Consider the following 25,954-nt stretch of genomic DNA (forward strand, 5'->3'; position numbering starts at 1 on the left):
TTACAAAGTATATTTTTTATTAAAGTAAAAAAATTATGATAGGAATGGGAAATTTCCAGGTGCAATCTAAAAACTAGGGCGCAGGCATGATGATGAATTTTAAACTAGTCTTAGTTCATTTAAGCATATTTTCAATAAAAATATTAATGTATAGTTATTTATATATGTACAGAGAAAGTGAAAGTTTTTAATTTTTTTTACTAATAAAATAAATGCAAAAGAAAAAGGTAAACAATATTCTCCAATACCTTTAGTGAAAAGTTACAGAGTAAAATTAGTAAATTGTAGTAATTAAATAAGCTTTTGAATATCTGCAAAAAATTATTCAGAATCAGAACAACTTTGTCAAAATTTCTGTGGACTAGGAGTTGACTGTAAGTGAGTTAAAAAAAAAAAAAAAACAATACATTTGAATAAAAAAAGGGGTACTGTGGATTTATTTCTTAGTTTTGTCGTTTAGATTGTTAAATCGATATAACCTAATATCGCGATATAAAAGGGTTGATTATATCGATTTAAGAAATTTCTATATCGTCCAGCCCTAGTGGCTAGCAACAAAAGTATGTGATATCCTCCAAACATTATAGTAAATAAGCTTGCAAATTATATTTTTACTGCTAAACCTAATCCTTTTTTAATAAATTTTTGATTGACTAACTTTATCTGTAAATTATTTTTATTCTTAGCAAAGCACACAAATATTTTTCATTTTATACAGAAAAGAAACCAACTTACTATGAAAAAACTGTACCAGAAGAAATTTTATACAAGTTTAATTAGTTAAAAAAAATCAAACAATGGAATATTATATAATAGAAACATGTTTTATTCTAACCTAATACAAAAGAAAATCATAAATGATCTTATGAAAATACATACTCTACTATCTTTATAAACCGGCTTTATCTCACGGAGCAATGATGAAAATAAAGAAAAAGTATGCTTTCCAAGTATTTTTCTGGTGACCTGTTAATAAAAAAGTGCAAGAATAATATAGATTTAAGCCATTTTAGAGCAATTTGATATCATAATGAAAATAAGATAAAAATGTAAAATTGTTTCACTAAGAAAATAATTTGAATCAAGACATAATAATTCATTTAAATCAAAACATAATGAATATAATAATGAACCATTTGCAAAAATGTAACTAAAAACAATAATACTAACTGATAGTGTTTTTGTAGAGTTGCTCCTCAGACGCAAATCTGAAAAAATTTTGTTTTTTTAGTTAGTCATACAAATTCTGAGAATGATGTCTTTATAAGCAATTTTGTACAAAAAACAGGTTAATTTAGTTAAATAACCGACTTCTAATTTGAACCTTTTAAAAATAAACTTTTTCAGTTCTTCGACACTCAGTATCCTGCATAGTAAATCCCTTTGTAAATAGGATTTGAAATGAAAAGGACATACTTGCAAATATATCAGATGGTTAAGCATCTAAATTAAATTTAAATAATAATTATATGAATAATTGCAAGATTTTAGTCTTTGAACAGTTTTTCTTTCCCCATCCAGTTAAGGTATATTAAGAGTAATTTTAATTATCTCCATATGCATGAAGTTACAAATCACAGTAAGTTAGATAATATTACACATCAGACTATAATAATTTTTCTCATTGAATACTTAGCAATCTAATAAAATTTTAATAACATTAAAAAGCTTAAATTAGGAAAATTTTTTAATATCACAGAAATTTTTTTAATTCAAAGTTAAATGCTCAAAATCTATAAATTTATGTAAATGATTTATTTTATATGCAAATATTTTAAATTAATATACTTTAATACTTAAGATGGAAGTTACAATTATTTAGCAAAATAATGCATTTCTGAAAGTACAGTAATGTCCCGTAGAAAAGCTACACCCACACTCTTGTGTAGGTACTAATGTTATAATAAATACCTGCGCTAACAAAATGTAGTTTTTTTCAAACCGATAAATTTAATTAAAAAATTAAGCAAATAAATTTATTTATTTCTGGCAATTATCGCTTTTTTAAAGATACATGAGGTATTCGATGAATAAAGTAATATAAAAAATAGAATTATTTGATTCATGACAAATCGAACAAAAAAAAATAAATAAATAATAAATATAAAAAGAATAACATAATATAAGAGTTATAGGGAGAGAAAAAATTTATCTCACTCTAAGTTGACCACTAAGCAATGCACTGCAAGTGGTCAACTTACATAGGTTTTACTGTATTATAATTTAAATTAAGAACCTTATAAAATATCAACCATAAATGCCCAAGAATTACCAAAAAGTTTCAAATATTTACAAGTGTTTGACGGATTACGATTTGCATATGTTTCAACAAGTCATTCACAGTAATTTACCTTCCACTTTGTTAACCTAGCAGCTAATTAAATTTTTTCGGATGACGTAGAACATGGTTAATATAAGAAAACATTACGAGAACTGTTAGTTTATGTTTGTTAACAACATTACATTTATAAAACACAGTCATACACAAATTTTAAACATAGAAGTAAAATCAAATATAGCCCAAATAAGAAGTTCAAACTGGAGTTTTGAACAGATTTAATTGAAACATTTGATTTGTTGATAAATTTAAAACATATGTATCGAATATGAAAATATCTATGAGAATAGTGTTATAGTATAACATTCACGAAAAGAAAAAGAAACTTATATCATAGGGTAAATTAGTTTCGAAGAAAAATTTATTTGTTAGATATTAAGCGGCGACTTCTGTACGTTTCAATAAATCCTTTACAGTAATTTACCTTCCATTTTGATTATAACTTCTTAGGAGGGAAATAAAGAGGCTAAAAAAATAAATAACATTCTAAACTGTAAATGTTATTTAACACTCTAATTAAATCATTAAAAACATTAGTCGATTCACCAATCCGTCAACACGAAGACAACCAGACACTTTTGACTTTTTATAAATAAACAACCTGATGCCATCGAAGCAAATTTTGATTCGTAAAACCTCTTTAAACTATTCGACCACGAAGCTCAAGACTCAAACATTGACTGCGCTACCTAGTGAAGTTTTAGAAAAGCTACGAAAGAAGTTCACAGCCGGCAAAACTTTCGTATCTATTGATTTGATTTGCGTGAAAACTCAACGAAATATTATTCAATTTTTATTTAAATGTTTTTACACTTCTTCAAATAACTTTTATTATGAATTTTATATTTTTAAAAGAATCTGGTATTCGGTTCCAATATATACAAATATATGAAAATTAATACGTAAAAATTAATTGATAATTGCAATTAGTTGAAGTATTTAATGAATTTCTTCTTGAAGTATTTAATGAAATTCATTAAATTAGAGTATTTAATGAATTTCTCAGATATGCCGTTCATAGTTGTGTATCACAATAATTATATCCAAATAGTCCAGGATTAGGATCCAGCTATAACATTATACCGTACGCTTTTTTAACTTTGGGGAAACCACTCTTACTTTCTATATAAATCGTACATATGAAAGAAATGAGTGTCAAATGTAAAAACACTGAGTATATTTCAAACTGTGGTGATTTTTCCTCCTCCAGAGCAATAATTTCTCAACGAAAAGAGAAAAAAATTTATTTCAAACTATGTATTACCTATAACTATCGTTGTCATCCACTATGCTCCTAGGTATGGGACAAAGTAAACCACTTGAAAAAAATTAGTTTAGATATTTCAGAGTCAATATGTTTTTAAACTAGTACATACCATAGAAAATTTTATAAGCAGCTTTTATTTTCTAATGAAATGGACCAAATTTCATCTTTATGTATGATTACGCCCGTCCACACAGGCCTCAGTAGGTAGACGGATATCTCCAATCGGAGGATATTAAAAGATTCGAGTGACCTGCAATATCTTCTAATCTTAATCCTATCGAATGCGTACGGGATACTCAGTTGCAGCTTGAAGACCAGATCTAAAGACCATTAATAAGCTCAAAGGAGATTTTGTGCAAGTTTTACAAAAACAGATTTCTGGTCAAATATGGTTATGTATCTGATTTATTTATTTATTTTTTTAGTTGATTAATTTTGTAGTTTATTCAATTTCAGCAATGTGCAAAAGCATGCATATATTTGGGATAATATGTTTATTAAATATTAAAGATATATTTGAATAAATAAACTATAAAAACTTAAATAAAGATACTAGTTTTGTAAAAGGTATCTTTATATCTTCGTGAATCAATCTCTTCAAACATCAACAATGATTTATGATTATCTGAAATGGTGATTTGATGTTTTAAGTCAATCAAAGAGTATGGATAGTTGCCAAATTTTTAATCGTCTTAAAATATCTCAGCTTTAGTCCTAAACGTCATAAGTTTAAAATTAAATTTTTTATCTTTTGGTCACGCATGCTTTGCAGAACTATTCAACCAACTATTTCATTATATTTTCGCATTTTCCAAATTATTCTTTATGCTACCACGTAGATTTTTTCCCCTTAATATAATCAATTTGGCTTCATTCTTATTAGTACTGTAGGGTTGTCTTTAAATGAAACATTCGTTCTTAATAATTGCAGAGTTTCCTAGATCTATTGCCTGTTAGCTGAGAATTAAGCCTCGTTAAGAAATTAAGAATATTTTCTCATTTTAAAATTACTCGGTGCAAAAAGTCAGATTGATTTTATTAATTAAGCGCATCCTTTTTCTTTCCTTTGAAGAATGAACAAATTATTTATTGTTTCTTCTTTGTTTGAGTTATGAAAAGTAAATGCATATTAGTGAAACTCAAAAAACTTTATCAGTTGTTTTTGATTTTAGATAAACAAAATTCGAATTACAATTATATTTTGATGGCAAACTTATTTCACCGCTAACTTTAAAGAAGAAAAAAAAAAGATGACGTTGAAAAAATTTACTTAAAAAGTTGTTAAGGTAATTTTTCAGCTCTAACACAATTCACAAGATATAATTGTAGCATACTTTGTTATCAGGAAAATGCATCGATATGCTTTATTTTGTTAACCAGAAAATACTAAAATTAGAAAATCGAAAAAAGATTTCAAGGCCTTGATATTTTTAGAATTATCATCTCAAATAATTGTTTCTTTTTACTAAAATAAGATATGTTAAGACATTTTTGGATAACAAATTACTTTATAGCTATGTTCTGTTCAGCTAATACTTTTAACCCTTTCACTGGGTATCCAGCGTTTTACACGTGAAACGTGGGATAGATGTAGAAGTTTAATTGTTTATTCAGATCTGGGATAACAGATGATAATAGTTGTCCATAATTTCGTGAATTATATAAGCAGGTTTTGCAACATTTTACGTGCTTTTGAAAATTGAAACTGGCAAAAAAAATTCCCAAAGGAACGCAAATTTGGAGTAAAGATTGCTAGATAGGACTTTGACCTCCAGCCTTGTTTCGAAGTTTATCATACTAAACTTCATTTCATATAAATGTTTTGTAAGTACTTTGCATAATTATATTTGTACATACGTTTTAGCTCTATATTTCCTAAAATAATCATAATTTAACCATTATTTTCAAAACTTTGCTTTTATATGATTATTCTTCAATTTCCATTTTCCGACAACCTTTTTTAATGATATAATTAAAAAAAAACTCTTGAACAAACACTTTTTGAATACTTTAACTCTTAAAAAATATGTATATTTGAAAAATGTAATGAAAAATACGTAATTTTGAAAGAAAAAAAATACGCAGTGAGATTACGAATACAAATTTTTCTTATATTTCGTCGTTAGGAAACGAGAATGCTAATGCTCCATTGAACCTATCAATAATTTCAAAAATCCTAAAATTAAAATAATGCCCTGTTTACCCATGTCATGGATGCGTGCATTAAATCATATAACTTGAATAATTTTAAGCAAGAGAGAAAAATTAAAGGGGGTAAAAAATAAGTTCTATCGAAGTTCGTATAAAGTATACCCTAAAATATATCTGGACTATATTTTGGAATCAATAAATAAAAAATTACATTTTCAAACAATTTTGAATAGGATCGAGATGTTGACCAGTTCGAAATAGCAACTGCGTCATGCGCTTAAAAAATAGGCTCCATTCTCAAGATTCACCAGACGTGAATGAGGAAAACAAAGTTTTTTTGAAACAGAATAAGTATAGTTTCGAAGTTGACAAAAAAAAAATAAAAAAATAGCAACCATATAACGGTGAAAAAAAAAATTACTAACCTCCAATTTATGATCCTATTCTTTCGCAATTTTCTCTATCCTTCCATTTCGAGAGTAAGCAATCGAAATATGCTTAAAAAAAAGTTTATTCAGAGAAAGTACGTTTTTATGTCTGATTTCGTAACTTAAGTAATAGTTAGCACTAATTAATTAGCATATTTGAAGTCACCCCCTGGAACCAATAAGGCTCACGCTTAGTACGTGAAAATCCAATCCTTAGAACAAAAGTTATTAAGGGTGACATTTTTCTTACATACTTCCCTTGTAAGAGGGAAAAAGTATACCCTAAAAGAGGGAAAGAACCATTGTTTTCAAAGTGTTATGAGTCCGAGCTATATGGTAAATCTGAAAGTGAACATAGTGCTACAATTAAATACTATGGAAATTATGGTGATGCTCAATATAGGTTGGTAAATAATACTATTTATTAAATAACATTTTAACAAAACAAATACTTATAGTCTGTCTAAGCTAAGAACTCCTCCCGCCATAAAGTCTGAGGCCGTCTGGAGCTATGGAAACAAGAATGGCGCTTTTTAGGGAGGGTAGAGACCGAAGAAAATGATTCCCTTTCTCCCGCCGACCCGCGCCGAAACCACTCCAAAACTGTGACCCAGCACCCCTGCTTCAAATAGTCATATCTCGTTACCATAGTCACCGCCACAGGTCCAGACGAATGTCTGGAGGAGTTCTTATTTTAGACAAATTATACTAAAGCCATTACGATTCAAACTGCTAAAACTTACCAATTCAAAACAATTCCGAAGACTTTCTACAATTCCTACAAAGTTTACAAAAAATAATTCTTATAAATTTATAAGTTTTGGCTTCGAGTATTATTTAGATAAAATTAATAAACCTATCATAATAATTTCTCTGAGATAACAGCTTCAGATCTTTATTTTTATAAAGTATAAATAGCTCAATACAGAATTCCGAAGAAATGACTAGCACATAAAAATTTTAATAACATTTTTCTCAAAATAGCTGATTAGAATTTGAACGAAAATACACCTGTTTTTTTTTCCCTTCAATATAGACTTTTCCAAACAGAGGGGAAATATATTTATGGCAATTTTATGAAACTTGGCTTCAGAAATTTTAATTTTCAGACGCGCTGGTAGAAGTCAAACTACTTTGATTTGAATCACTAGTATGAACAAGTTCTGACGAAAACACATCCACTGAGGACTCAGAGTCAGAGGATGATGTGCTCCACATATCAGCTACTTTTTGGCGCTCATCCTTTTTCAACAAATCATCGTTCTCTGCTCCATCGCTATCAGAGTCAGACACATACTCAGCTCGATTATAACCGTCCACTTCATCAACATCGACAGTTTGGGTGGAATTTTTAGCAGCATCTGCATACGGAAGGGTAAAACTGTTTCCTTCTGTGAGTACCACACTTCGGTTAGGGTTAACGGAGAAAATGTCGGGGTACTTTTTTAAAAATTCTATGAACTGCGTGCCAGGGTATTTGTCTTCTATAAATTTATAAAGTTGCTTATTTTTGCGTTCTTCCTTCACCAAGCCTCGAAGGTTCATGAAGTCCATGGGAATAATTTGGTACTTTAATATGCTTTTGCAGTAAGTTATAAGCTGAGTTTCTGTGTCAGTAACTTCGGTTGCCATTGGTGTAAATCTATGAAATAGGAAGAAAAACAAAAGTTAATGTCGAAATAAACTAATCTATTAAAAGAAAAAAAGAAATAGCTTAAAGGAATTTTCGCTTAAATTAATACCATACAAGCATTGAAAATTTCTTGTACCTCTTACAGTTTTTGGATAGTCAAAGTTACACTGCTGTTCAAAATTTATGCATAACTGGTAAAATATGGAAGAATGTTAGTAAAAATTTTATTTTATAACCGTCGTTGAACAGCCGACCCAAATTTGGGTTTATGACTACCAATGTTCAACTTCGTAACCTTGTAATTTTGAACCCAATCCAGAAAACAAGGGAACTCCTGGATCAAATATTGGTAGAAATTTGCCTTCGTGGTAGACTTTTTGATGGAACAAACCCGAATTTGCGTTATATTGAGAGAAAAACTCCGAAAACCTTCCTCGGTTAGCTTGATGGCTAGGGGACTCTATGCCATGATCCGTCTACCACTGAGGATATTTCGCATCAGCACTGTGGCTGGTGCGATCTGTGTGCGAAATTCGAATCGACCAGCCATTGCAGGTATTCGAACCCGGTCACCTCATTCGGATGCGAGAGCTCTATCCTCTGCGCCAACACGGCCCCGTGCGTAAATAATGAATATAATTGTCAAAATTCAATGTGGAAAATCACTGTTTGAAGTTGTAGCAGTGTGTGTATGCATAACATTTCACTGAACGTCGGCATGTGCAAAGCACGCGGGCAGATGAAATTTCGCCTGTTTCTACAGAAATGTTTGGAGAACATCCTGTAATCAAAATTTTATTGATTTGCTTATTACTTTGAGTTATTCGATGTCAAAGCTAAAGATCTCTTCTTTGCACTGTGTAATTCAGTTTAACGAAAATTATTAACAGGTGCAAATAGTAATTTTTTCCCCAGTTAAGTACTTATATGTCCTCTTACGTGAGCTCATAAACAACGTTAATTTAAACTGCAGTTTGAAACCTTAGCAATGGAATTAGCAACAGTGGGCCGATGGATGGTTCAGTGACAAACTCGTTGGATAATGATATAGATAGAAGAATTCTCCCCCCCCCCATGAAGCATCCCAACAAAAGAAGTCAACATTATCCTTCAATGGGAGTAAAGGTGTGGGTAGGCACAATGTTGAATGGTTACATAGACCAACATCTCTTTAACAGGGGTCTGTTATTGCTTAAAGGTACAGAAACGAAGTTTTTGAGCCTTACATCCCATTTACACTAGGACTGAAATAAGGCACTTGAAAGCAGTCTTCTAACGCAAAGCAAGTGCTTGTCAAATTTACACCTCCATCTTGCAAGAATAGGTGAAAAATTTATCATGTGAGGCAAGGTGCCAATCATCACGCGCTTGATTCCCGACCTGACAGCGAGATGTCCTCCCCCAACAATGCTTGCCCCAAAGCAAGCTAGGATAGTGGTCGGCAAATTTAGTCAACAGAGCCAATTATCAACAGTCTAACGAGTAAAATCTCTTTCCAGTGCCAAATTTTTGAAATTTAAATCATGAGCCGTGATGGCTCAGGGGATAGAGCCTTCGCCTTCCAATGAGGTGAACCGGGTTCGAATCCCAGTAGATACGAATTCCGCACCGGCTTGCACCGACCACAGTGCTGACGTGAAATATCCTCAGTGGTAGACGGATCATGGGTTAGAGTCCCCTTGCCGTCAGGCTAACCGTAGGAGGTTCTCGTGGTCTTCCTCTCCATGTAACGTAAATGCCGGTTAGTTCAATCAAAAAGTCCTACACGAAGGTAAATTTCTCTCCAATACTTGATTCAGGAGTTCCTTGGTCTTCTGGATTGGGTTCAAAATTACAAGACTACGTAGTTTATTAGTCGTAAATCCAAAAATTGGTCGGTCGTTCAACGACGGTTATAAAAATAAAAAACTTGAATCATGAACCGTGATGGCTCAGGGGATAGAGTTTTCGCCTTCTAATGAGATGAACCGGGATAACAGAGATGGCTGGTCGATACGAGTTCCGCATTTGGCTTGCACGGAACACAGTGCTGATGTAAAATAACCTTAGTGGTAGACGGATCATGGGTTAAAGTCCCCTTAACGTCAGGCTAAACATGGGAGGTTTTCCTCTTCGTGTAACGCAAATGAGGGTTAGTTTCATTAAAAAGTCCTTCACGAAGACGAAATTTCTCCCAATACTTGATCCAGGAGTTCCCTTGTCTTCTGGACTGGGTTCAAAATTATAAGGATACGGAGTTGAACATTTGTAGGTCGCCTGTTCAACGACAATTATAAAATAAAATAATATAAAAACTTAAATAATATTGTTATTCACTAAATTAGGCTTCTCTTATACAGGCTTTTACTATAAGAACAATCTCAAGTGATCAACGAACGTGATCTGAGGTCGACCCTCTTTCAACTCTTCCATTCATGCTTATTTTATATACTCGTTTCGTGTATTTTCTTTCGTACTTTCTCTCTAGATTTTCAAAGCATCTTAACTTTCTTTTTTTAACTCCTTAAAATTAAACTTAATACTTTAATTTTTAAGTCCTAGTTTGTTAAACTATGTAGGTATGTCTTACAAAATTTGTTCTGCACTTAATAGCGATACGATTTATTGATAAAATAAAATTGTAAGGAGGGTATCCAAGAACTTAAATCATGACAATGACGAACAAACACTGTGAACAATGGCCACGCATCTCCAGTGAAAATATGCGCAACTAAGATTTGTATATTGTGTTTAATTTTGAGCGTGATTTCAAGTTCTCGTTAATAGGACGATTTCTCAATTTACTCTTGATAAAGGCCCGAATAAGGAAAGAAAATGAAATGCATAAAACGCAAGGAAAAAAACAAAAACATTGTTGCTGCAAATGGTGATTATTTAGAAATCATTTTTTAATAGCTTTTCTCAGTCGGCAACGGCACATGTTAGCGAACTTTCAATCTAATTTTGAGAGGATAAATTAATTGCTTTTTTTTTTAAAGCAGAACGCAGTAAATACTACTTTCTTATATCCAATAAGTTTTCCTAAATTGATTTTTGACATTGTTGGTCAATTTCGGGATATGCTGTGTGAGCGGAAGACTTCGAGATCGGAAATTTGTATAAATAACCTTCGAAGATTTATGAAAATTGCTTCATATAGATTCTAATCCGTATGCACATTCATCAGGTATGCGCAATCTTTTTTGATAGAGAGCCGAAAAAGCTGAAAAATGAAATGTGTATTCAGATCCTAATTGAATATAGCATGTATATACGTAATAGAATGTAAGTTTAGCAAAAACTGACATCATTTTCCTGCAAGTACACTGGTGGACAAAATTAAGAGATGGAAAGGATTTTCGCACATTCATTCGCACATGCAAGATTCCCGCACACCACTCCATGTGTTTGACAATGGTTCCGTGAATGCCCTGAGGTACAGGTAGGAAGTCCTAGAGCCCTATGTGCGTCTTTTCAGGGCCGCTGTTGGCCCTGAGTTCATTTTTATGGACGACAATGCGGGACCACATAGAGCTCTCATGGTTGATGAGTATCTGGAAAGCGAGGATATTCAACGAATGGACTGGCCAGCCAAATCCCCTGACTTGAATCCTATTGAACATGCTTGGGATGCTCTTGGGAGAGCTATTGCGATGCGCCAACCTCCCCCCCCCAGAACCATTCTGGAGTTAAAAATTGCTCTGGTGGAAGAATGGGAGGGTTTTCCACAAGTCCTCCTTAACTCCCTTATTAACAGCATGCATACTCGTTGTGCATGCTGTCTGTCAGGGGTGACCATACACCATACTAGAGGCAACACACACTGTACAAGCCTCACTTTTATTATCATCTTTTATCCTTAAGTTCAGACTACATTGGATTTATTGGCAATAGGTTATGCCAGCGAATGGCACTTGGTTTTTTGTTTTGCATGCTTTATTATCATGAAATAAGCTATATCCATACCAAATTTTATTTATTTATGTTCAGTATTTTCTTAGATATTTGGGAAAATGTCTTCCATCTCTTAATTTTGTCCACCAGTGTATTAAACTGATAATCATAAATAAACACAATATACAATAAAATGAAAGATACAATCAAGTTCAGGTTTAGCCTAGTACATTAAGTGAATAAAAGAACTATTTAGAAATTTAAAATCACGTTCAGAAAGTAATTATAATTATAAATATTATAACCAGGGGTCTGTCCAGACATTATGTGAAAGGTCCTGTTTTTGTAAAATTGTGAAAAAACTACTCACAATTTGTGAATATAAAATAAGCGTTAAGTCACATTCTTTCAACCAGGGTCCTGCTTTTGTGAATTTTAGAAAATAGGCTCCTATTATTGCAAAAATTGCTGAAAACCTTATCAATAAGTTTTTAAATTGTAAATAGATACAAGATTCTATTCAACAATTGGTGCTACAAAATTAGAGATGCAACATACAAATATTTGGTATTTAGCCTATGCTGCTCAACACAGAATATTCATTTCGAACAAATAATGGAAACAAAATCACTCACATTTTTAATAATTTCAATTGACATATTTTAAATAACACAACTTAGTAATGCATTACTTTTAATGTGTTACGCATTAAGTAAACTTAAACAATTCTCAAATTTATAATATTTTATTTAAAAAATTGCCAGAAATTAATTTTTATTACATAATAATCTATTAATTAATTTCATGAATAATTAATTGATTATGAATCATAAATTGATTAAACATTTATTTAAAAAAAGTATCATTTAATATCAATAAGAATGTGCACACGATATCTGTTAAAGTAGAAATATTTTCTTAGAATACTACATTTGGAATTTAAAATTAGTTCGTTTCGAACCGCCTTTCTTCTTTTTTTTTTAACCCCTAGGTTTTAACTATTCGATTAACATAACAATGATGAAGATAAACAAATTTGTGAAGGGTCCGAATAAAAGATAAATTATTTTGTGAAGGGTCCGTTTTTATGAAAAGATATTTTGTGAAGGGTCCGTTAACGGACCCAAATTTCTTCTAAACTACAACAAATTTCTTCTAAACCCTGATAACTAACTGTTTTTTCTTTTCAACTTTTACTACAAGGTAAAGACGGAGGTTATTTTAATTCTTCTTATAATTATTTATTTGAATACTGGCTATGGCTAATGTAAACTTTATGAAACTAAATTTAACTTAATGATTTAAAAAAAAATATCATCCAGACTTGCATAATTGGCATTTTTTTTGTTAAATTTTCAGGACATATTTTTGATTATAAAATATAAGACAAATTTTTGTTTATTTTTGAAATTTTTTCCCCCTCTTCAAATTTATGGGGGTGGGAGGGGGGCAAAACAGGAAGTCATCTTGTAATTAAAAAAATATATATATATACACAAAACTTTTTTCAGTGTCATTTAGTGTAATTATTTTGTGTTCTACTAGTTCCACATAACTAAACATAAATACTTATAGTTGACTCTTGGCGATAAACTTATCCAAAATTCAAAGAAATAAGACTTTTTTCTCATATTTGTCTAAATCTGCTTTTACCAATAGTGGACCGCATCAGTAAAATATTTCAGTGAATGCATATAACGAGGTGTGCGAGTATAAAAAGAAGCCTGTACTTTTAATAAATAAAAACTTTTAAAATTTTTGAACTACAATCAATCTCAGCAACTTGGGTTTAATTTCATTCTATTAAGAGTAAAAAAATATAAATAACAATAGATCGGAAACAATATTTAACTAGTCTAATTAGTTTGGTGGAACTGCGTTGCAGTACGAGTCATAGAAAATTGTAATTTTAAATTGAAGACTGAAAACAACAGGGGCTACGATTGCGATTTTTTTAATACAGAGAAAAAATTTCAAACTAAACTGATAGCGCAATGTAAATTTGCTCAATCTGTTATGTACAAGAATAAACTAAAACTTCACAAGGAAAAAAAAGTTAACAATTACTAATTACCTGCAAGGTAGAAATAAGGTCTAACTATATGTATTTCGATATAACGGAGAGAAATTGAAAACATAAGCGAAAACAGGCAAAACAAGTTAACTTACTATATACAAGCGATGAAATATTTTGCTCTAAAAAGTAAGTCAAACATCAATAGCATGGCAGAACATTCTCAATATTCTCCGATAAATTCGAGATAAAAAAAACTTTTTTTGCAATAATTTCTTCCTTGGTATTGTAATACTTGTATCATAAATCAATCAAGATGATGGGCACACACAACCTTAAACTGTTTCCAAGTCTTTTTTCCCTCTTTCTCTCAAATAATGTTTACAATGACACGAACTCATTTAATGTGTATAAGTTGAAGACGAAATTGTAAGAATAGAAATAGCAAAGAGCACAATAGAAAGTCAAATGTAAAGACGGATAATTGTTTTCGTCGAGTAACATTGTTTTAGGATCAAACAATATACCAGATGCTTTAGTTCAAGCCTAATGACTTTTTTTTTCTTATCCATTAATTTAAGTTTCTAAAACGGAATGCTTTCCATATAAATATTTATTCTTTATTTTAATTTATTAAACTTCTTTAGAGGTTTCAAGTTAACGAAAAAAAAAAAGGTTAATAATTACAGAACCTTCTGCTTTAATTCTAATGCTGGTACGTAAGCAGATTTTAACGAATAACATTGAGAAATTATTTTTGTTGCTTCTTTGCAAGTATCAATATATTTTTATTATTTTAATCTACGCGTAAAACTATTTTAACAGTTTCATCGCGGCAATAGAGCGGTTTTTTCCTACCTTCTGCGTTACAATTTCCACTTTTAGGGCTAAAATTTAACAAAAAAGAAAGAAAAAAAGACGATATATTATGTCGCTAGCACACAGGAATTTCCCGTGGAAGACGATATATGTCGTCCTTAACGATGGAAGAGTTAAAGCATTCAAATATCAGGAAAAAGGCTCCTCTAATTAAGCTAATAATTTTTTTAAAATTGTTAGTACGTATGCAGCTTTTAGCATAAAACATAGACACACGTTTTTTTTTCTTCCTTCTCCAGCAGTGTTAATGTGTCTCTATCATTTTAATTAAAGTATAAAGAATATAAAACTGTCTAATGTCTCGTAGAGCTGTGTGTTTGCTTCACTGCTAAGTATTTTGATTTAAACTGGTTTCGTAATCCTTAACATCCTTTGGCCATATTGATTTTATTTCAAATTTTAAATGATGTACCATTGCTACTTAAAACTGTACCCAAATATTTAAATTTCACAACCTCTGAAATTCCGAAAACATATTCATGGACTTTAAGCTTTTTCTGAACTGACTAGAAAAACCAATAATATTTTCCGCCAACTCAAGTGTTCAAAATGTTTCGATTGTTGCTGTAGTTCTTTTCAGGATATCGTTGGTATTCGTTATAGTAAATCCAAATTTTGCTTTTCATATTTTCACAATTCATTAAAAAAATTCTATCCCTTACTATTATTAAATTTGCCACTAGACAGCCATATATTGAATAAAATAGGAATAAATAGTTCACTTACTGAGGTTATAATTTTATCAAAAATATTGGTTAAGTATCAAAATATCTGCATTAAAATATCTGACATTTTTGATGTTTCGAGAATTATTTACAATCCATTCTTTGATTTTAAGCACCAGAAGATTATACAAAGAAGTAGGTACAGTTCTAAAGAAGGAAATTTATGGAATGACTTTTGATTTTTTTTAATAATCGAATTTTCACGTACTACGACTCAATCGTAATACACTGCTGGACAATTGCTAAGGACGGATCACAAATTGCATTGTAGCATAACATTAAGCGATACATGAGGCCTAGTAAGATAAAAAATAGTTGCCACACTGTTCAGACATTAGAATAAAGAATATTTATTGTTCTGGAAAGTACAAAAGCTATGAAACATCTGAAAGAAAAAAACTGTTGATTTGATGCTGCGTACAGAAAAATGGAACAATGCATCTAAATGTCAGCAGGCAACTTGAAGAAAGGTGTCAGTACGGGATATGTCTGCGGTGGAGTGTGATGCAACATTCTACACTTCGTATCATACTTTGCACAACATTATCCAGCAGTTGTTGAGGCAATTTATCCCATTACTCTGTCGGTGCACGGATGAGGGTGTTCTTGTTTGTCGGAGGATAGTTTCGACCAGCAAGTTGCCTCCCCAAAGTATCCCAAACATTTTCAATGGGGTTTAGATCTGGAGAACGTGATTGCCATACGAGGCGCTGAATACCCTCGCTGTCTAGACAATCCTGAACAGCGAGTGTTCGATGACATGTTGCGTTGTCGTCCATAAAAACAAATTTATCACCGACAGCACCACGGAAAAGACGAACATGAGGAAGTAGAACTTCATCAATGCATCGTTGGTCCGACATAGCATCATTCGCAACCACATATTGGCGCGTGCGGCCATTGATCATGATGCCGGCCCACACCATGACACTGCATGTCGGATAATGGTCCCTTTCCTGGATATTTTCTGGCCGATGACCAGTACCACTCTCGCGCCAGATCACTTGGCGTCTACAATCCGATGACAGACAAAATTTACTCTCATCTGAGAACAGTGCGCATGCCCAGTCCTGTTCAGTTCAATTGTGATGCCCACGACACCATTGCAAACGGGCAGTAAGGTGCTGTCTGGACAATGGGACACACACAACAGGTCTGCGGGGGTATAGTCCTCATCCCCTCAAACGTCTGGCAACAGTTTTTCGGGAGATCTGCTTTCCTGTGGCAGCAAGAAACTGATTTGCCACCTGCTGAGCTGTGGTGCGCCTGTTCTGTGCCAACTTTCGCTTATAGGACGATGTATCTATCTTCTGCAGACGTCATACTTCTAACACGACCTCCCCCGTGCCGCCTACTACACATTCCAGTAGTTTTAAAGGATTTCCACAGCCGTGAAACAATGCTGTGAGTGATGTCGAACTCCCTGGCAACATCTGTTATTTTTCGCCCTTCTTCGATCTTTCCAGTAATTCTGCTACGCTTAAAATCATCTAAGTGATATCGGGAAGACATGCCGAAAATTTCAAGTACGTCAACTAAATCTTTCCTGTAAAACTTTGACTTGAAACAACAACTCTCAACACGCGTCAAAACCTTTAAAGCCCTTATCAGCGCTATCACGTGATGAGCAGACGTGGAAAAAAAATTTGCATACGCATACCTCTTCTTACTATATCCCGCACTTATTCTAATTTTCCACATTTTGCTTCCTTTCATTTTGTGGTTGCTATGGATGATAGTGTTATCCGTCCTTAGCAATTGTCCAGCAGTGTAGTTCGAGGGCCCAACTTTAAATATGCTACTTAGTATAATTAGCTACGAAATCAGACATAAAAACGCACTTTCACAAAGAAACGTAAGAGTTTTTCGACATATTCTGATTTCACTCAAATTATGGTGTTAATACCAATCTAGAAAATATGGTCCAAATTGTTTAAGCAAATAAACGCCGAAAGTTTGAACCCATGAATTTTAATTTCACTGTATGCGGATTTCGCTATAACTCTAAAGTTTTTTTTTAAGCAAATTAAGTTTATTTGAAACGTAATGATTCAAAATCTTAATTACTGAAACACATTTGGTATTCAGATAATAGAAGTTGCTTCTTAGCAATTATCAAGCAGTGTACATTTCACATCAGTTGGGTACTGGGTAATTCCATATCAAATCAATCAATCAATAAAATAATTTTTTTTAGGACAACAATTCAGATTTCAGTTATATTTGATGTGTTTAACAAAATCTGCTTTGAACATAAAAAATACCAAGCTTCAGATGTTTTTAATTATTTGTTTCCGAGTTATGCAATTTTGAAAATTAAAAAATTTATATCACAGCTATAACTTAAAAACTGATTGCCCAGAGAGCTAAATTTTGTTCACTTTTTAATGGAATTTTATAAAATGTATAATACTGCGCAATTAATTTAAATAGTAATTTTTTTCAAAAAAACTAAGAATCAAATTTTTAATTTAGCTTTTTTAAAGCAATGTTTGCGCCTAATTAAGATGGTATTCCAACAGGATAATAATAATAAAAAAAAATTCTTTTTGGTAAATATTGATACAAATCATTTAGTAAAATGAACTCGCCACTTTTTTCTTACTAAAATTGTTCTTAAAGTGACACATAATGTGGTTTTTATCGCATTACTTGTCATAGTTAAATTAGAAAATATTTTTTATGACCAAACAGGAATACTATTTTGAAAATTTGGCACACACATTGCTAAAAAGGAGATAAAATAAAAAATATTTTTTTCAGAAGAATAAAAAAAAAAATGGATTCTAAATGTTTTTTAAATGTAAAACTTATTATTTTTTAAAAATCTAATTTTTATAATAATTTAGCCATATTATATATTTAATAAATTGCATTAAAAACTGAACAAAATTAGCTCTCTAGGTCAATTAGTTCTCCAGTTATGGATGTTTAAAAATTGTAAAAAATTAGTGCCATTTAAAAAATATATAACTCTTAAACAAATGGTAAAAAACAAACAAACTGTAACTTGATAAGTTTCATGCATTTTGTTAGATCTATCAATGTGAAAAAAAGAAAAGCTATCAGACAATTTGGCCATTGCTAGATTTGTTCTTGTATAGTTATTTACATTTTTATTCTTTAAAATTGTAATATAAAAATGCTCTCCATGGTTTAAAAGAAGTATTTTACCTATACTAAAGTGCCCATACATCTCAATTTTTTTTCTTCACACTCCCAGCAGCCAGATGACCCGAACTTTATTTTAAGTCCTGCCCGAGTCCCAGTTTTACTTTTAAAGTTCCACCAAACAAGAAAAACATATGTAAACTAGATTTAGTTTAAAAAACTTAACTATCTATAGAAACTTTAAAATCTTTATTACTAACTAAGATATATTTTTAATATTCATGCAGGGAGTTTATAGATGTTCTGAGAGGCAATAAAAATTTGTTATTAAACATTGCTTCAAACTGCAAGGATGATACCTGTATATGAATAATAAAAACTTTGATTTCTTTTAAATTTGTTGAAAATTTTATGTTGTAGAATTCTGTAATTACCACCACAATTAAATAATTTTTCAATTTACATTTTTCATTGTTCAAAATACTATTTTCTTAGTTAAATTTAAAAAGTTCAAACTTTAAAAACATTTGCATTGTTTGCAGGTGGGGGAAGATAGGCGCCTCGTGTAAAATTTATTTCTTGCATGAAATCAGAATTTTTCTCATTCAATTACGTATGGAAACTCTCCTTCTTTCTCTACAACTCTTACATCACCTTCCCCCTCACCCAGTAAATGATATGTCCCAATTTTTAGTTTGAAAAATCTGACCACATCTGCCATCCATATCATGGAACCAGCATTGAATGATGCTTATGAGAAGAGTTACTGTGGAGTGTGAACAATAAAGTTGCAGTATGTGGTGATTATCAGCAAGAATATCAGATGGAAAAGGTGATAGAACTACATAAGAATTTTACAAAAATGTAATCGCAAATGAAGAAACCAAGTTAGAGATGATTAAATTGAATCTGCATCTAATTCAAAAGAAAACATTTAACGCTATGTCAAATTTGGAAAACGTAATTGACAGAGGAAAAAAGAAAAGCACGCAGAAAAATATTTTAAATAATAATTGAAATGTAAGTAAACCATTCGTGAGAAATGATGCTAACCTATGTAACATGACTTTTAAAAAGGCAACACATTCATTACTTTGCTAAAATTTTAAAAGTATTATGGAGGAATCACTGAGCTATGCCATCTGTTGTGTAGCTACTGATGTCCTATCAGTAGCTACACAACAGATGGCATAGTTGCTAAGCTGGACAGATCAGTGAGGAGACATCAGACTAAGAGTAACACCCTGGCCTTCAAGAATGGGAGTTTAGCATGGGGTTAACAACCCCATCATGTAAAAACTTACTTGTTACAGAAACGGAAGTCATGCAGATCGTCACAAAAGGAGTGTGATAGGATATTTTTTCAAAGTGGATACATTAAAGTTATTTTTACCACTACAGTTAAAGTTATTTTTACTTCCTAACATATAGTTTTCCTTATTCTGGTTCTTAGACAAAGATACTAATCTTTGTTATTTCATTTTAATTGCAGCTAAACAAAAATATTTCCTAAATACCAAATCAGAAATAACACTTGTGGAACAAAGCTATTTGTTATTTAATTTTAATTCATAAAAAAAAAGACTATACGAAGAGAAGTTAGTTTTTATCTTAGCAGTTGCAGTATATGATAATTTAAAAGAAAAGAGCTTAAAACACTTAGATTATTGGATGACAAAAAAAATAAATCAACATGCAAACCAAAATCAATATTTTTCAGTTAGCTGGGTGGAATTGTAAACTACAATTTGTAAAGAGAAATTTTGAGTGCGTAAATTAGGTTTTTTGGCAACGCCGCCTGTGACATATGGCTATTTAATTCTGCTATGTTTGTCATTTTAAGCATAGAGCGATTTCTGTATTATTTCTTTTTCAAACTTGGAATATCGTTTTTTCACCTGATAAACTGCTTTCTTCATTTAAAAATCAAACAGAAACTATTCCATCTAACATTATTATCCTTAGAAGCAATGTTCTAAATTTAGACGATTGCAAAAAGAGGGTAAAGGAATTTGGGGAACTGACAAATACGAAATAGAATTATAGAAAACTTTGAAACCTCGCGGACAAAGATTCTCAAATAATGGATCTAAATTGAATGGTTTTTAATTCAGCTTGCACCTATAGTAAATTTAATTTTGAAATTCAAGATCAATTAATATTACCATTTAACTTAATATTACCATTAATTGTTGTAATTTAATACTACCATTTATTAAAAAACTCTGCTTAATTCTTAAGTTTTTATTTTGAAATTTTTATTAGCCCTTAATTCTATTTATATACTAATAAAAAAGTTTCACTTCTTTATGCAAATATTGAGTCTGTATAACTTTTTTAAAAATCTGTTTCGTTAATTTCAAGCAGATTTATTCAGCATGTGGTGCTTTCTTTTATTTTAGAATTTAATGAAAAAGCCTGCTTAAATAAAGTGTTTAAATCTTAGAACTTAAAACTTATTTCAAACGTTTCCTTGTGACAGTTAAATATTCATTCATTTCAAAAACTATTTTTATGAAACAATAGAAATCAAACTAAGCTTCATCTTTTAAAATCTATATCCTTTCATTTTATATATTTATTTAAATGCTAAACTTCCATAATATTAAAACATCTGATTTTGATGTTTTGACTGAAGATAGATATGCGTTGAGGAGTTAAAATGAAAAATCTATAAAATAATAATACTATCCTACTTTAATATGTTCTTTTCTCGTAAAATGTTATACATATTGTAACTTGTTATATGCTACTCTCTATGAAATAAATTTTATTAATTATAAATTTTCTGGAATTTGCAAACATTCATTTTATTTAGTGTTTAAATAATAAAGAAAATAATCTTTTTTAAAAAAAAGTTGGCAGATTTTTACTGACATTCCACTTTCACAAAGTGAAAAGCCCTGAAAATTTTATGTGCAAAAAACCAATATCAATTTATATATCATATATCTTTCATATTTAACATAATTTTTTGAATTAACATTTATAATTAAATTATTTTCTAATGCAAAATATATCACACCTTTAGAGTAACTAATTCAAGAAGAAGCTTACTTCTAACAAGAGTCACGATATTAGATTTAAAAGAAAAAAATTGTGTGAATATCAATTGCGATATTAGAATTTTAAAAGGCAAAGATACAATTTGCGATATTGAATTTTAAAATCGTTCTAATGCGAATCACTAGATCGCATGAATACGAATCGCAATGCATAGTTTTTAAATCTCACATAAAAATTCTAAAATCCATGTTTGATATTACAAATGTGAGAATACGAATTGCAAAATTGGATTTTAAAAGCGTGTGACCACGAATCGCGATATTGGGCTTTAAGAGCGCTTAAATACAAATCACGACATTGGATATTTAAATCAAGAGAATACGAATCACAATGCGCAGTTTTTATATCAGGTAAATACGAAAATTGATATTAAAATCGCTTGAATAAGATTCGCAGTATTAGCTGATTCTGTTGCTGTACCAAATATTCAAAATAGCAAAAACCTGTCAAACCAAAACAATCAAATAGCCAGAAGAATCGTGAAGGACGTAATTCTTTAAGTAATTGACGGAAGGATGTATGAAAACATCTTGATAACAAGATTCAGCAAAATTTTGTTGGATTATTAGTCTTGTTTTGTGGAACCAATGATGTTGAGTTATGCGGAATTCTATGACATTCACTTCTTCTAGTTTTTGAACCCCAAAAAATGACATGGAAAACACGGAATTCCGGGGTACCCTCGGAGTACAATCACCCCTGATCCATCAAATCAAAAAGTAACAAAAAAAATCATTCTATTACCATTTTGAATGCAAGTAAAACCTTCATGATAAATAATTTGATATGCATACAATGCTTAGAATAAATATTTTTTGAAATAAACACATGTTTTTGAAACTTTCCAAATTTAAACCAGGATTTATGAATTTCTTTTTAAAAAAATCCGGTTGATTTGCTTAAAACTTAAATCCAATTAATTCGATTTAAAAAAATATAAAATTAAATTTTTAAAGACATTTTATTAACTTTAGATTTTATTTAGTTAAATTTAATAAACTGAAATATTCTTAAATACAAAATAGTAAAACTATAATACAACATTAAATATTGTTTTTTAAAAAAATATACATAATACATGCAAATGGCCAATTTAAATTTATTGAAAATGAAATATGAAATTATCCTTATTATCTGTTGAAAACCAGATAAAAATAAATAAATCACAAAATAAATTTCACAGATACCTTTTAAACTTTTGAAATGACATAATTTTGTTGTTGATGCATCACAAATAACTTTGATCTAATGATCAAATTTTTTCATACTAAAACTAAATCCTAATTATTTGATTGGCCAACTTTAAATGTGTTTATAAATTAGTGCTGTAGAAATTGCAAGTTATGAAATCAGATACAAAAACAGACTTTTTCAGATTGAATAAGTTTTTTTTTTTTAGAAAGATGGGGATCTTCGACCCTTAAATCGGGATTAGGGGAGAAATAATATAGCGACAGTTTTGAGACTATAATTCCCATAGTTTAGGTAAGGAAGCAATTGAAGATTTGGACCTATTATAAACTTTACTTTTTGTATATTTAGCTACATCTAAAGAACTCATTTATGCAAATTTATAAATCGAAAAATCTTTGTACAATAAAATTTAATTATCCAGAGATGTAAAAGTAATGTTCAGTCATTTTTGATTAAATCATTGAATTATAGTCAAGATGATTTTGAATTATTAATCAGATATTTTAATAGTCCAGAATTCGAATTCATCGAAAATAGGCATATCTATTCAGAAAAAGCTTCTTGTGCATAAAAATTCAACAAGAACAAGTTCCTTGTACATAAAAATTCAACAATTAAATCAATAGTTATTATGATGTTCACTCTTTTATTTTGTGCAATTATAAGGTTTTTAACAGTTATTCAATTAGAAGCCTAAACATTTTACAATACTAATCCTAAATTAACATTTTAAAACTAAACAATTTTTTTTTTATTGTGTTCACTAAAAAAACAAGAAAATATTTCACCATTATCTATGAAAACAACTAAACAGATTAGTTTTGAATAACACAATTGGATTTGATTAAAAACATTAGTTGGTTTTGCTCTCATTAATTTCATCCTCATCAGCAGTTTCTTCCACAATCACACCATTTTCAGGATAATTGGTTAAATAGTTCCAATGGGGTATTTTAAACTTTTCTCTAGATTTCTCACAAAACAGCAATGTTCGAATAATAAACAACTGCTCTTGCGTACCAGCAGGCTTTAATTTTTCAATGATTTCTAAACAGTGTTTTAAATTTTTCTCCAACTCTTCTGTTGGCATATTTATTCGCCCAAAGCAAATATCCACCCAACCGAAATCAACTTCAACATTACTTCTTTTCAGCTTAAAGTCAATAGCTTTTAAGAAATTTTTAACAGCAGGCTCAATATCTAACCTTAATAGACCATTAAAAGTGTTGGGAAACTTTTTACCCAAAATCCCTCGCAGAGTATTTGCTTCCTTAAGCATATCCGGATGACATATTACATAATCGTACTCATCACTTGATATAGTACCTGATAATATTTGTTTTATCAGTGTTTGCGACCCAGAATATACAGCACCTGCATCTGTAGCTAAAGTTTGGTCTTCTGTGCTTTTACACAATACGATGATACGGTTGTTACGAAACGCATCAAACTGGTGAGGAAAAGTTACGCTTCCACTCAACTCTTCAAGGTACTTATCCTTTTTCTTAAGTTTTAAATCCAATTCGATATTTGCGTAAAGTAATGCCTTAGAGTCATCCAGCATTTCAGGCTGATGAAGCTCCCTGAACATTTCAATAGCTTCAGACACAGAATACGGCTTGCCTCTGTACAATTTCATGTTCCAAACGTTATCAATTGGATTTGTTTCCAACCAATTTTCATCGACGCATCTTTTTCTTTCCAATTCTGCAGATATCTTGATTTTTCGCTGGAGATATTTGGGGATGGGTTGTGGTTTACCAGCTTCTTTGAGTTTTCTAGCCTTTTTTGCTGCAAGGTTTGCAGCTCTAGTTCCTTTTCGAGCGGCATACCTTACCAAATCAACGTTAGGTGTTATGCGATTGTTAATAATAGTAGAGCGGATGTTTTTTCCAACCAGTGCCGCGTAGTTCGAGAAAGACGGAAACAGTTGTTTTGCAAACATTTTAAACTAATCGTTATAGTATTTTGGAACAATTATAATAAAAAATAGGAATTATTAAAGTGTTACAACAATAAAAAATACATATTTCAAAGCAAAAACTTTACCTTAATTCGGTTTATTTACAAAATGTAATTGCCATCCAAGGGAGTCAGTTTCTTCTTCTGAAAATTTTTATTTAGAAATAGATGGCGCTATTAAGGTGTGGCACATAGCGTAATCCGTAAAGACATGCGCATCTCTCATTGGAGTTTTTATGCTTTTATTAGTTGAGACTGAAAACAAATTAAATATCAATGTTAAAACGCAGAATATTTTCATTAACAGAACATTGCTAGGTAATTTTAATCACTAAAATTTCAAAAATTGTTTTGAAATATTAAGGATCATTCCTACTGTACAGAGCTCTACCGAATGGCGTCTAAAAGCCAATCAGATTTTTATTTGTTTTTGCTGTCAACTAAAAACTCGGAAGCTGATTCGCGCAAAGGTTCGGAGGAGAAAATTGCATCTTGGGCATCGTTCTCACTAAATACAAACATACGTAGTACGGAGACAAATCTCTGAATTCGCATCAGCGATTTTTTTCTGCTGTTGTTGTTGTTGTTAATTTACGTCGCACTAGAGCTAAACAATGGGCCATTGGCGACGGTCTGGGAAACATCCCGGAGGATGATCCGAAGACATGCCATCACAATTTTGATCCTCTGCGGAGGGGATGGCTCCCCCGCTTCGGATTTTTTTCTGCATTAAAGTGGTCAAAACCTAAAGGGCCGTTCTCACTGAATACAATTTATTCGCATGAGAGAAAAATCGTATAAAATGTAAATGGCTCTTCATTTCGGATGCTACTGAAAACCGGATAGGTAAGGAATATGTGCTCCTGAAAAACGCAATGGAAAAACCCTCTGACCTTTGCAAGCCGGTCTTGATGAAAAACACCATGAACCGTCAGGAAAAAAAATTGATATAAACAGAGGTAGAAAAAATAAATTTTTTAACTCACATTTAAAGAGGTTAAATTTTGTACAAGTTGAAAAATGGGTACGTAAAGTGTGAAAAAATATATTCATGGCATTTGCTTATTATTCAGCATCCAATCAGGACACACAATGATGTCTTTGGCAGGTACCCAATAAAATATAATGATCAAAATTTTTTCTGTTTTGGGGGCAAATATCGACTTAATGGGTTGGTGAGCAGCATTTTATAAATTTACTAATGGACTCCAATCAAACAGGGTCCGCCTAGAAGAACTCCCCGCTTCGTGATTCCGCATTGCTTTCAGTTGAACTCACCATCTAGTAGTACTATGTTGATTCCTGCTGCTTTC

At 31.1% G+C, this 25,954-nt stretch overlaps 3 protein-coding genes across 3 annotated transcripts in view; all 3 read right to left on the bottom strand.

Moving 5' to 3' along the window:
* LOC107448654 (zinc transporter 6-A) overlaps positions 1-2,975 on the bottom strand; it is a 24,137-nt gene extending 21,162 nt beyond the window's left edge. Inside the window, exons 1-3 of the mRNA XM_016063956.4 lie at positions 2,763-2,975; positions 1,171-1,208; positions 880-966 (exon numbers count right to left, since the gene is read on the bottom strand). Coding sequence (XP_015919442.1) covers positions 880-966; positions 1,171-1,208; positions 2,763-2,769 — 132 coding nt within the window. The 5' untranslated portion in view covers positions 2,770-2,975. The remainder of the gene's footprint in view (positions 1-879; positions 967-1,170; positions 1,209-2,762) is intronic.
* A 4,088-nt stretch (positions 2,976-7,063) lies between these two features.
* On the bottom strand, positions 7,064-24,886 carry LOC107448637 (uncharacterized). The gene is made up of 2 exons (XM_016063918.3): positions 24,729-24,886; positions 7,064-7,826 (listed from the first exon to the last, which is right to left on the bottom strand). The coding sequence occupies exon 2, from the start codon at positions 7,814-7,816 to the stop codon at positions 7,283-7,285; it is 534 nt and encodes a 177-aa protein (XP_015919404.1). The 5' UTR covers positions 7,817-7,826; positions 24,729-24,886; the 3' UTR covers positions 7,064-7,282.
* Positions 22,565-24,722, bottom strand: LOC107448632 (mitochondrial ribosomal protein L1). The gene has a single exon (XM_016063899.2). The coding sequence runs from the start codon at positions 24,622-24,624 to the stop codon at positions 23,533-23,535; it is 1,092 nt and encodes a 363-aa protein (XP_015919385.1). The 5' UTR covers positions 24,625-24,722; the 3' UTR covers positions 22,565-23,532.
* Positions 24,887-25,954: the final 1,068 nt, after the last annotated feature.

Source organism: Parasteatoda tepidariorum, chromosome 6 (genome assembly GCF_043381705.1).
Source record: "Parasteatoda tepidariorum isolate YZ-2023 chromosome 6, CAS_Ptep_4.0, whole genome shotgun sequence".
NCBI classification, from domain to species: domain Eukaryota; kingdom Metazoa; phylum Arthropoda; class Arachnida; order Araneae; family Theridiidae; genus Parasteatoda; species Parasteatoda tepidariorum.

Coding starts and splice junctions, on each gene's coding strand:
- LOC107448637 (XM_016063918.3), bottom strand. CDS start 7,816: ATGGCAACCGAAGTTACTGACACAGAAACTCAGCTTATAACTTACTGC.
- LOC107448632 (XM_016063899.2), bottom strand. CDS start 24,624: ATGTTTGCAAAACAACTGTTTCCGTCTTTCTCGAACTACGCGGCACTG.